This window comes from Anthonomus grandis, unplaced genomic scaffold, assembly GCF_022605725.1.
Source record: "Anthonomus grandis grandis unplaced genomic scaffold, icAntGran1.3 ctg00000929.1, whole genome shotgun sequence".
NCBI lineage: Eukaryota > Metazoa > Arthropoda > Insecta > Coleoptera > Curculionidae > Anthonomus > Anthonomus grandis.
Genome location: NW_026088629.1, coordinates 1,942 through 12,997, shown reverse-complemented (window position 1 = coordinate 12,997; position 11,056 = coordinate 1,942). Strand labels below are relative to the sequence as shown.

The 11,056-nt window shown below is 34.1% G+C and overlaps 1 protein-coding gene across 1 annotated transcript; it reads left to right on the top strand.

Moving 5' to 3' along the window:
• Positions 1 to 643: 643 nt before the first annotated feature.
• Positions 644 to 9,978, top strand: LOC126749928 (integrin beta-PS-like; the record flags this gene model as incomplete). Its single annotated transcript, XM_050459511.1, has 3 exons — positions 644 to 784; positions 7,905 to 8,077; positions 9,629 to 9,978. Coding segments are annotated over exons 2-3 (506 nt in total), but the record flags the coding sequence as incomplete, so codon positions are not given.
• Positions 9,979 to 11,056: the final 1,078 nt, after the last annotated feature.

Genomic DNA, 11,056 nt, shown 5'->3' with positions numbered 1-11,056 from the left:
ATTGAATTAATCCGGATTTTTACAACACTAGTTAGAGGTCTGCTATGGCGCCCCCGTTCCCGTTTCATCACTTTTTCAAGTACTTTATTCAACTTTTTTTTGAATCCATTGTCTCAACGCGTATGCGTTGAATTTTAACGCTTTGCTGCTAACCGCCGCGAGACCATGTCATATCCGGAAGTTCTCGGAACTACGACCAATGGGGTCCAATCTCTAATGGACGACTTTGACACGATAAACTTTAACACTTAAATAGCGTTTACAAATTTAACACAGCAGGATAATAGCAGGGTCGACCTCTGTTGAAATTACTTCTAAGTTCTCTAAATAGGCTCTATCCCTTTTTAATACTTCATCTCTAATCATAAGAGAATAAGACAGACATATTACTAAAGACTGGGGCCATCTATACGCCAACTGATAACACTCCCAAGCAAACGCAACAGAATTCTGTAATTTGAATTCATTAGCACAGTTGCTAAGTAACATCATATAAGACTAAAAACATGTCTTCTTAAAACGTCATTTTCTTGCATTCTACTGAAAATTCTGGAGAAACGGCAACACCGCTTCTTCTCAATCCATCTCTCTCACGCCTGCGAGAAATTCCCGAAGGTGATCTCTCTCTAACACATGGCCGAGGCCAAAAATGGAATCGGTTTTGTTCCTCAGCTTTTGGTGCTGTGTTCTCTGGGAAGTGTAAAGGGTGTGCGAGTCTTTATGTAGTGACTAATGTGATAAAAAGCCTTATCTTTCCTATTTATAGAATTTCTATTAGATATAGGTAAGCAACCGTTCGTTTGTTTTATTGTAAATATAACATGTAATCCTAGACCTCTTCATCATCATCATAACATCCCAATCTATAAATAAACACATTACTAATGCAATCTTATAATATGTTACTTCCGTTGTTTAAATAATAATATTTTGGCTTCAAAAAACCCTTATAATAATGTAATCTAATCCACACTCCCTTGGGAATAACCTCTCATTGACCTCGAGATTCTTTTAAGTACAAAAAACCCAATTTAGGCCAAGAACATTGATATCCAAAAAGAGTAAACAATATTTTTAACCTAAACAAATTCACCCAGAGTTTGTTTACGACTTGAAACCCGTTCTAAGGGTCGTTAAAAGGGCTTTAAAGGAACATACTTAGGCTTAAAATTGCATAAAATAAACGGACAGTGTAGGCGTTAAATTATGGTTTTAACACACCATGGCTTGTTATTGAAACTTTCGATTTCAGATGGTGTTCCAAGAAATAAATTTATTCATATAATCACATTTGTCACAGATTTACTGTTAATAATATTGAGAGGAATAAGTTTCCTAAAATAGAAGATGCTGTTATAGAAAATGGATTTATTTAGTTAAATGACTTATTATATTGTCTATTATATACATGGTGGTTCATAATAGTCAAGAGGTGCAGTGTTGAATTTCTTCATGATACCATGGGTTGTTTATTAAACCAAAATTTCTGCTATCTATTTGTTGTCATAAGAAAACTCACTAGTAGAGAATTTTGGTTTTTTTAGTCCATTTTTCAGGAACATAACCCTACTTTTATTTTTAGAAAATCAATTCCTTACATTTCCAAGGCTTTTCTTGTCAAGTTTGTTATGCAACTGATCCTTTGGTCAGCCCCAACAATTAACCGACCCCATTTTTACCAAAAAAACATTAGCTAAGGTGTAGTCGAGAGAGGGTGGTAAAAGGAATATTTTTAGGTTAGAATTTTTCAGATGTCATTATAAAAGTCAAAGGTACACCTATAATCTGTTTACTTATCACTTATTAAACCCTACTTGTCAAATTCATTAACCAAATGATCCTTTGGCTAACCCAATTATTATTCTAATTCTCTATTTAGGTACCTTGAAAATGTCTAAAATTTACTGACATACTAGTAATAAAATAATGACAAAAGGTTACAGCATACAAACTGATAGAAATTCTTCTGACAAATCTGCTAGCGTCCTCTCGCTTGGCTAACTGTTGTAACTAACTTGGCAGTTTGTGGTACCTAATTGGACGAATCAAAATAGTGTAAAGGCTTGTCCAATTTAAGGCGGGAAAATTCAAATTTTATTTAATAAGAAATCGCATAATTTTATTATTTAATCCCAACATTTAGCGCAGACTCCTAATCAAAAAGATTACTGATAGAAAATAGGACCTTTTTGATAATGACCACCTATTATATTAGAAACTGTAATAATTTCATCCTAATTGATGCAATTGAATAATAATAATAATAAACATGCTTTATTGTTATTAACAAAGAAAAATTGTTCTAAACAAAGCTACCTTAAATTACTACCACTAAACTTAACCACTACACCCCATACACACTCCAGTTCTAAAACAAACATCAGAAAACAATACATAAGAACAGAAGAAAAAAAAATACATAAAAAGTAAATTAAAATTCCACAATTATCCCCTCAAGTATAAGACAGCAAAGATTCTAACCATACAAACAAATCAAATAAAATTCAAATACTGTAAACTTACACTTAGGGAAAATTAGAATGTGTCGAGTGTGTCGACGTAGTATTCATCCAGTGAATAGTAACATTTTTCGGTCAAAAGTATTTTCAATTTGCATTTAAAAGTGTCAATACATGTTGCCTCCCTGATTCTACCTGGTAAACGATTGAAAATTTTGATTCCCTCCTAGAAAATTGGGGGAAGGGATTGGAAGATTTAGATCGTTCACTTGACGCGTTAAATATCTTGGATTTGGGGTCATAAATTTAAAGTGATTTGCAAAAAGTAAGCACGCCACTTCCTGAATGTAGAGGGAGAAGACAGTGTGTATGCCCAGCCTAACAAATAATGGGCGACAGGAATCTCTTGGTTTAGCCCCACAGATGTAACGTACAGCACGCTTCTGTAAAACAAGCAGCATTTGTAGAAGGTAGGCAGCTGCATTACCCCTGAAGCAAATGGCATACCTAAGGTGGGATTCAATTAATGAAAAATATACAGATCTTCCAAACTCCATGCCAAGCTCAGATTTCTTGAAGATACTTTCAAACCCCTCGTGAACCAAGATTTTATAGGTTTGGATTTCGGTTTGATTTTAATCATTGGGAAGGAAGCATCAAAGAGCTTAACAATTTTTGTGTGAAAGGAAGATAAATCGAAAATAGAATTCCAGGACTCAAGAGCTTTTAGTTATTAATACCAAAAATTTGACCATATCGCTGTGCAGATACACTACATTCCTTTTGTACATTTGCTATTTTACATAGTCTAAACTCATGGTCTGATAAAGCAGAATTTGCGACTGTACACTCCACGGAGTCATATGGAAAATTAGAACAAATATAGTCAATAGTGGAGCTTGTTGACTGTGTTATACGAGTAGAATCTTTCACATGCATATGTATATTAAATGCCCCCATTAGATGATCGAGGCGCAGAGTAAAGACAGAATTTTTATCATTAAAGTTGATATTAAAGTCTCCTGTAAGAACTACGTAAGCCGCCGATGGAATAAAAGTGCCTCTAATTTTAAAAAGAATTCGCTGCAGTCTCCTAAAGGAGATCTATAAATACAAATTACATATAGGGGAAAGGTCCCTATATTGGACCACCTAACAAAATACCTCTGTAAAATGAAATTTTGTGAACCAATTTGTAACAAAAAAATTGTACATAACTTTAGGCCTGGTATAAATGTATAGAGCTTACAAAACAGGCTAAAACCTGTTCCTGTGGTTAGCAAAAAAAAACAAATCAAAATAAAGTCATTGGTCCAATTTAGGATACTGGTTTCCTATTTTGAACCGCAAGTACCCTAAATTGGACCATGTCTATGTTTTTTTTTTATTTTTAATGAAAAAACGTTTATTAAACTATTCAAATACAGTACAAAATTAAATACAATTCTAAGATTAATTTACTGATATACATATAAGCCTAAAATATTGGGTATATAAAAGAAAAAAATCAGTGACTGTCAGACTCGCAGTTTATACATTCATCGAACTCAGTATTGCGACCCGTGGTGCACTTTAAGTGTGCCCACTTCTTGCACAAAACACAGCGTATCCACTCTTCCTCTGGCCCAGATTGCAAAAATGGAGATAGGAAAACGAGACAAAGGCACTCTTCGTCTTCCGATTCCGATTCACTTGATGACTTTTGCGGCAAACAGCGTTTTCCCTTATCAGATTTAGATGCAAAGGACTGTCCCTTGAAGGTCGGGTTTGAAGAAGAAAATACCTTTTTAACGGTTTGAGGAGGTGCCACTTTCATATGTGGTTTTTCTTCAAGGGCATCCTTGTAGGGGCTACTAGTTATTATTGTCGTAGAACTGGAAGCTGCTGTGCGCGATTTTCGCTTTAAAATTGGTAGAGGAGATATTTCAGAAATGGATTTTCTTTTTTGGGGCGATGGCGATGGCTTGGAGGGATAGGCTGTTGATGTTAGTGGAAGTACTCTGGGATATTTCGTTTACTGAAGAGGTAATGTTGGCACACTGTCCTAGTTCATTACTTCTCCCAGGAATCTTGATACCTGAAATTGCGTAATATTTTGGGTTGGGTGCGCACGAAGCTATTTATCTGTTGCTTGATTGTATGAACTAAAAGGCTTAGAGAATGAGACGCCACAGGGTTGCAACCTGTGGGTAGTGTGTGCTGACAACATGATGATTCCAATATTCCTTGCTAAAGTTATGACTTCTAAATTTTTTGTATGGGTGGTATTTCCATCCATTATCAAAAGTACTTTCTTATTTTTAGATGGCTTCGCAAAATTAATGAAATGCCTTAGCCATTTTGCGAATAATTCATTCGTTATCCAGCCCCATTCTGAGCAAGCAAATTCTGTTTCTGGAGGTGCGCCTTCTTTGAGTTCATCTTTGAATCTTATTCGCTTGAATATAAGCATCGGTGGGACGTACATACCAGCAGCATTAATGCAGCAAACACATGTCGTGTTTACTGCATTAATGCTGCTGGTGAGGAAATGTGCTTGACTGAAATGAAATATTAATAGCATCAGAAAGAGCCTGAATAGCACTCAAAGGAAGTTTTTCCAATAAATTCACTGAAATACCATCGTCACTAGATGCCCTTTTCTTTTTCATCGATCCTATAGTGCAAAAAATCTGCCTGGGAGTAGTGGGGCTGAGGTAAAATGAGATTCCGCTAGTGGTAGGTAAAAATTTGAGGGGGTCATAAGTGGAAGAGAGACCCTTTGTGAGGATATCAGCAACCGAACAAAAGTACTTATTCAATATGTCAGAATCAATCTGCACTTCTTGAGAGCCATTACTTTTGGACACAACCTCATTAACGATTGACCACGCTTCGCGTTGCTCATTGGAGGAATATTTCAAACGCTTGGAATAATAGAGTCTTTTCGCCTCACACACAACTTTCCGGTAAACTTTTCGATATCTCGAGAATAGCGACAATACAAAATTATTTATCGGGTAGAACTTTTTTTAAATACCAATAAATCTAAGATTACGACCGGAAATGCGAATACCAGGAGTTAACCATCTTTTCCGGTCCCTAAATCGATTTTTTAATGGGTGAACGGGAAAGTATCTATCAACTAACTTTGAAAGAGATGCGTGAAATGAAGCAAGAGCATCCTGCTCACAAAATATTGAGTCCCAATTAAAAGACCGACATCCTGCATCAAAAGACCGGAAGTTCCTTGTGCTGTAAATTCTACCCAAACCTCTGGATTTGTATCTTTTTCTGAATGGCACCTGAGCCAGGATGGCATTATGATCAGACAAAGCTGGATCAAATACATTACAAATTACATTCTCCTGTATATTGGAGGCAACATAGTCAATGGTTGTTGATGTGGTACCTGTTACACGCGTAGGGCTGTTATCAGCCATGCATAGAAATATTAAAAGAGGAAAGCAAATTAATTAAATCCAATGTAGCCCTATTCTCCCCATCTTCAAAATCTATATTAAGATCGCCAGCAAGAATTATAGTATTTTTAGGAGAAAATTTTAAAAGGAATTGTTCAAGCCTATTTAAAAAAGTACTTATACTACTATTTGGGGAACGATACATACACACAATATAATAATTGGCTTTACCAGAATAAACAATTTGAGATGTTGACAGTCTTGGTGAAAATTCAATTTAATATTATTTAATTGACAGAAATCAATGAGATAATGTACCATGCGCTCCTTATTTATGTAATCGCCAACAATAGGTATACAAGCGTAGTTCCATTTAGGGATTCAATGCATTTTGAGGTTTCATGGAGACAGAGAAGGTCCTATTAAAACTACGTTTGTATTATCCATGTTTCTAAGTCTTTTACGAATATCCCCAATGCTGCTTCGTTTCCCGAGCACTGATTCAAGTGAACCAAGAAACACAAAAACGAAGTCCGATTTAGTAAACCGTTCGGAGAATTGAAGAGTCTCTTCAAGCAGGTCTTCAGTCAGCAAATTAGATGTCTTTTGGCAGTTTAGATCATACTTGCTACCAATTGATTTTTTAAAGAGTGACAGATATCCTCTAACATCCGATCCAATGACCAAAATTTTGTTCTTCCTGGGATAGCGTCGTTCTGCTTTGGTATTGGTAAAGGTATTGCTGGGTTTGGGTACATTTTCTGCGGATGTAGGACAGGATTGAACTCGGGTAGCCTCATATTTTAGACTCTCAACTTCCATACGATGCGCCGCATTTTCCAGTTCTAGTGTACGGATCGTTGATATCATGTTCTTGCTAGTACTAGCAAGATCTTGTAGGCGCTGATTTAGATCACAAAAGTTTTGTTAAAGTTTAATCATTTAAAAGAATAATTAAAAATCTTGTTCTAATTGCTTTTAATATTGTTTTATTATAAATGTATTTTACTTTCCTTTTCATACTTACCATACCATTGTAAGTGCTAAAATTGTACAAAAAAATTGTAGGAGCAAAGGAAATATTTTTAGGTTCGAATATTAGGAGATAACCTTTACAAGCCAACCAGAAACCCATCATTTCTTTACCTACAGATCGTTAATACCGATACGGGACGTATAAAAAAAGATCGGCGAACCATTTACGTTACTTACGCTATCTCTACCTAGAATACCTTATTTGTTCTGTAATAAATCCAGGATCATCGACCTTTAATCGTTTACCGAGTTTATCGATCTCTTCTTCTATTGGATTTCTTTTGATTGTACTTAGACAACAAATAATATCGACAATTACCTAAGCTTATCCCTGCAAACTTTTTTTTGTTCATTCATCATTAATTAATTAACCATCTTTTTATTGGGGTAGGCCTCAATAAAAATTCACATAAAATTGTGTATGCAGCTTTTTTCAAAAGCCTTTGATACCATACTTCCGAGGGGATGTGACCATAAGTTACTTCTACAAAGATTTATTTTTTTATCTCTGAGGCATTGTGCTATTATAAGTATAGTTTACTCACGGTTCAATATTATACACAGCGATAATGATATTGACCTGTTACTGTTACATTTAAAAACAAAATTACTGCAATTACGACCTTATAAACATCAATTATTCTCTCTTTCTTTTTTGTTAATTTAAACTTCCTAAAGTACATAGTTTTTTTAAGTTTCTGCTTTGTATAATTACTTCTTGATCTGTCAAGCATATATAAGTTGTCTTATTATTACAAATTTCCTGTTAGACAATGTTTGATAAATAAATAATGTTTATTGAAGCAGAAAATGTGGTTTTCTTAGCACATGCCGTCAAGGTAAAAATCAAATTTTTATGGTTTTTTAACATGTTTTGGTCCGTATGCCACATGTTCAATTTTAAACAGTACAGCTGACCCAAATTCAAGAAATAAAGCGGTTAAACACTGAAACGCGTTATTTATAATGAAATATGTAGGTAATTTAAAAATTAAATGTCCTTTTCTAGGTTAATACATCATCATCATGGGTTACTCCAAGTGCATACTTTTAACCATTTTAAGTGTGTCTACAGCCTTGGCTCAAGTTCCACAAAGATTCACCGCCCAAAACCCATGCAGCTCGAAAGGTACTTGCCAGGACTGTATCCAGACTCCTTCTTGTGCTTGGTGCTACGATCCTGTAAGTATATTATATATTAATAGTGATTAAATAGGAATCAAATACAGAAACGAGCAAATATATAACAAACATATCAGAGTGATTAAAGTTATTACCCGAAACAAAACATCCTGTTGCATAATAATGGTTTATTCCTAGTCATGATTAAAATGTTCTGACAGACTATAAAATGATTCATTTTTAAGGAGTGATGCAACAGATCTTTTGAAGCAAAACTGAGTGTGTGCAAACTTTATCTCAAGTGGCAGATGGTTGAAATTTGTATTTTTATAAATTAAACATGTTGCTTCCTATATAAACAAACAGCACAATATAAGTTTTATGTATTTTTATAGTTTACATGGTTTACATTTCATACATCTACACTTTATTCCCATTCTCTTCTAATTCTTCAACTGAGATAAGAGAGAGAGATGAGAACTGAGATTATATAAATGAGAATTCAACTTTTCCCTCTATTTTCTATATTATGGCTTCATAGTGGGTAATTATTCAATTCCAGGGTAATTTCATCAGTTTTCAAGGCAACAGAATTCATTTTTCATTTCTTCCAGGCAGTTGAGGCCAGTTTTTAATTAGATTTCCATGATCTATTGGGATTGACTTGACAATTTGCCTCATGCCAGACAAGAATTCCAGAGACAACATCTCTGAAACCATAGCATCGGAGCTTATTGAGTATTCATGCAATCAAATGCTTTGAAGGAATCACAGAACACTGCCTTTATTTTCGTTTTCTCTAAGGAACTCAAGTAATTTCCTATTCATTCTCTTTAAATCCAACTGTCCATATATTAAAGTGACATAAACTTCAACTACCTAGAAGCAGCTAATAATTTTCTCAGATGAGATAAAGAATGATTTCCACCACATAGAAGAAACTGATAGTGAACTGGCTGGAAGAAATAGAAATTAAAAAATAAAATAAATATATTTTTCTTAACCAACATATCTATGATCTTCAATGGTAAAAGTTAGTAGCAGGGTCATTTAGTTCACCACCTTTAAATAGAGGTTTCACAATAGATAATTTGAGGCAATTTGGAATGTAGCTCTTGATCTAGTAGACTTTGAAGAATCTTGACAGACAATTGATTAATCCCATAAGTGTGCTTATTCTTAACTGTATGAAGAACAATTAACCCCATGTGTTCCTTGGCAGAAGTACGTTGAGTAAACCGATTAAACATATTTGCATCAATTGGATATTGTTTAGTTTCCATTGAGTTCATTAATAATTCTGCAATTTTCCTTGGGTTTATTGTGTGCCATCTCCAATTTAAGCTTGTAGTAATCTTCCTTGGTTGTAAGGAACAAGGGAACTGTATATCATCGTCCAGTCTGTATTATCGTGGCCAAATTATAGAAACAATTAATTAATTAAAAAGCTGTCAACTGTAGTTTCACTTTGGAAAGATTGATCCTGGCTACAACTGCTTGGTGATCAGATAGAGATGCAATTCTCCTGTGTCGTGTAAACCAAGATAGACCATGAGTTTTTTTTTTACTACAACTCCCTCCATTCTCTTCTAAATACGATAATTCCTTTAGGAGTTCAAGGGCACAGCCAGGTGCTTCCAACCGTCCTTCCCATTGACCGTCAAAGAGGAACAATGCAAAGAGGAGTACATCCACAACCCCGACAATATCATGAGCGTCATCTCGAACGTTAAATTGACTAGAACCCACTCGAAAGCAAACGAGGGGGGTTTCCATTGGGGTACCGGATTCGAGGGTTCCACGAACCAGTCCTCCAAGACGGAGTATCACGGTTCCTCGACGTACGCTTATACCGAGGGCGGAGGACATGGCGGCGGAATCGTACAAGTTGGTCCGCAGAGGATCAATTTAAAGTTGAGAGCAAGTAAGTCTTATTTAGAGGTGATTAATGTGATTAATGTGTACTAAACTTATGATATTTCATCAGCTTTTTGAGTTATGAATTTTGTGTCGAAGGAATATTAAAAAAAAAACAATATTTTGGAAAAATATTTTTTTTCTCAATTTCTTGTAAGAATTTTGAAAAACGCTGAAATAGGTGTCCAACCAAATTGTTCATAGATTATGTGTACAAATTTTCAAAATGATATTTGATCAACTTTTTGAGTTATGAACTTTGTGTCGAAGGAATATTAAAAAAAAATCAATATTTTCGAAAAATATTTTTTTTCTCAATTTCTTGATAAAACTTTGAAAAACGGTGAAATAGGTGTCCAACCAAATTGTTCATAGATTATGTGTACAAATTTTCAAAATGATATTTGATCAACTTTTTGAGTTATGAATTTTGTGTCGAAGGAATATTAAAAAAAAATCAATATTTTCGAAAAATATTTTTTTTTCTCAATTTCTTGTAAGAATTTTGAAAAACGCTGAAATAGGTGTCCAACCAAATTATTCATAGATTATGTGTACAAATTTTCAAAATGATATTTGATCAACTTTTTGAGTTATGAACTTTGTGTCGAAGGAATATTAAAAAAAAATCAATATTTTCGAAAAATATTTTTTTTTCAATTTCTTGTAAGAATTTTGAAAAACGCTGAATTAGGTGTCCAACCGAATTGTTCATAGGTTATGTGTACAAATTTTCAACATGATATTTGGTCAACTTTTTGAGTTATGAACTTTGTGTCGAAGAAATATAAAAAAAATCAACATTTTCGAAAAATATTTTTTTTCTCAATTTCTTGTTAGAATTTTGAAAAATGCTAAAATAGGTGTCCAACCAAATTGTTCATAGATTATGTGTACAAATTTTTAAAATGATATTTGATCAACTTTTTGAGTTATGAACTTTGTGTCGAAGGAATATTAAAAAATAATCAATATTTTCGAAAAAAATTTTTTTTCTCAATTTCTTGTTAGAATTTTGAAAAACGCTGAATTAGGTGTCCAACCGAATTGTTCATAGATTATGTGTACAAATTTTCAAAATGATATTTGATCAACTTTTTGAGTTATGAACTTTGTGTCGAA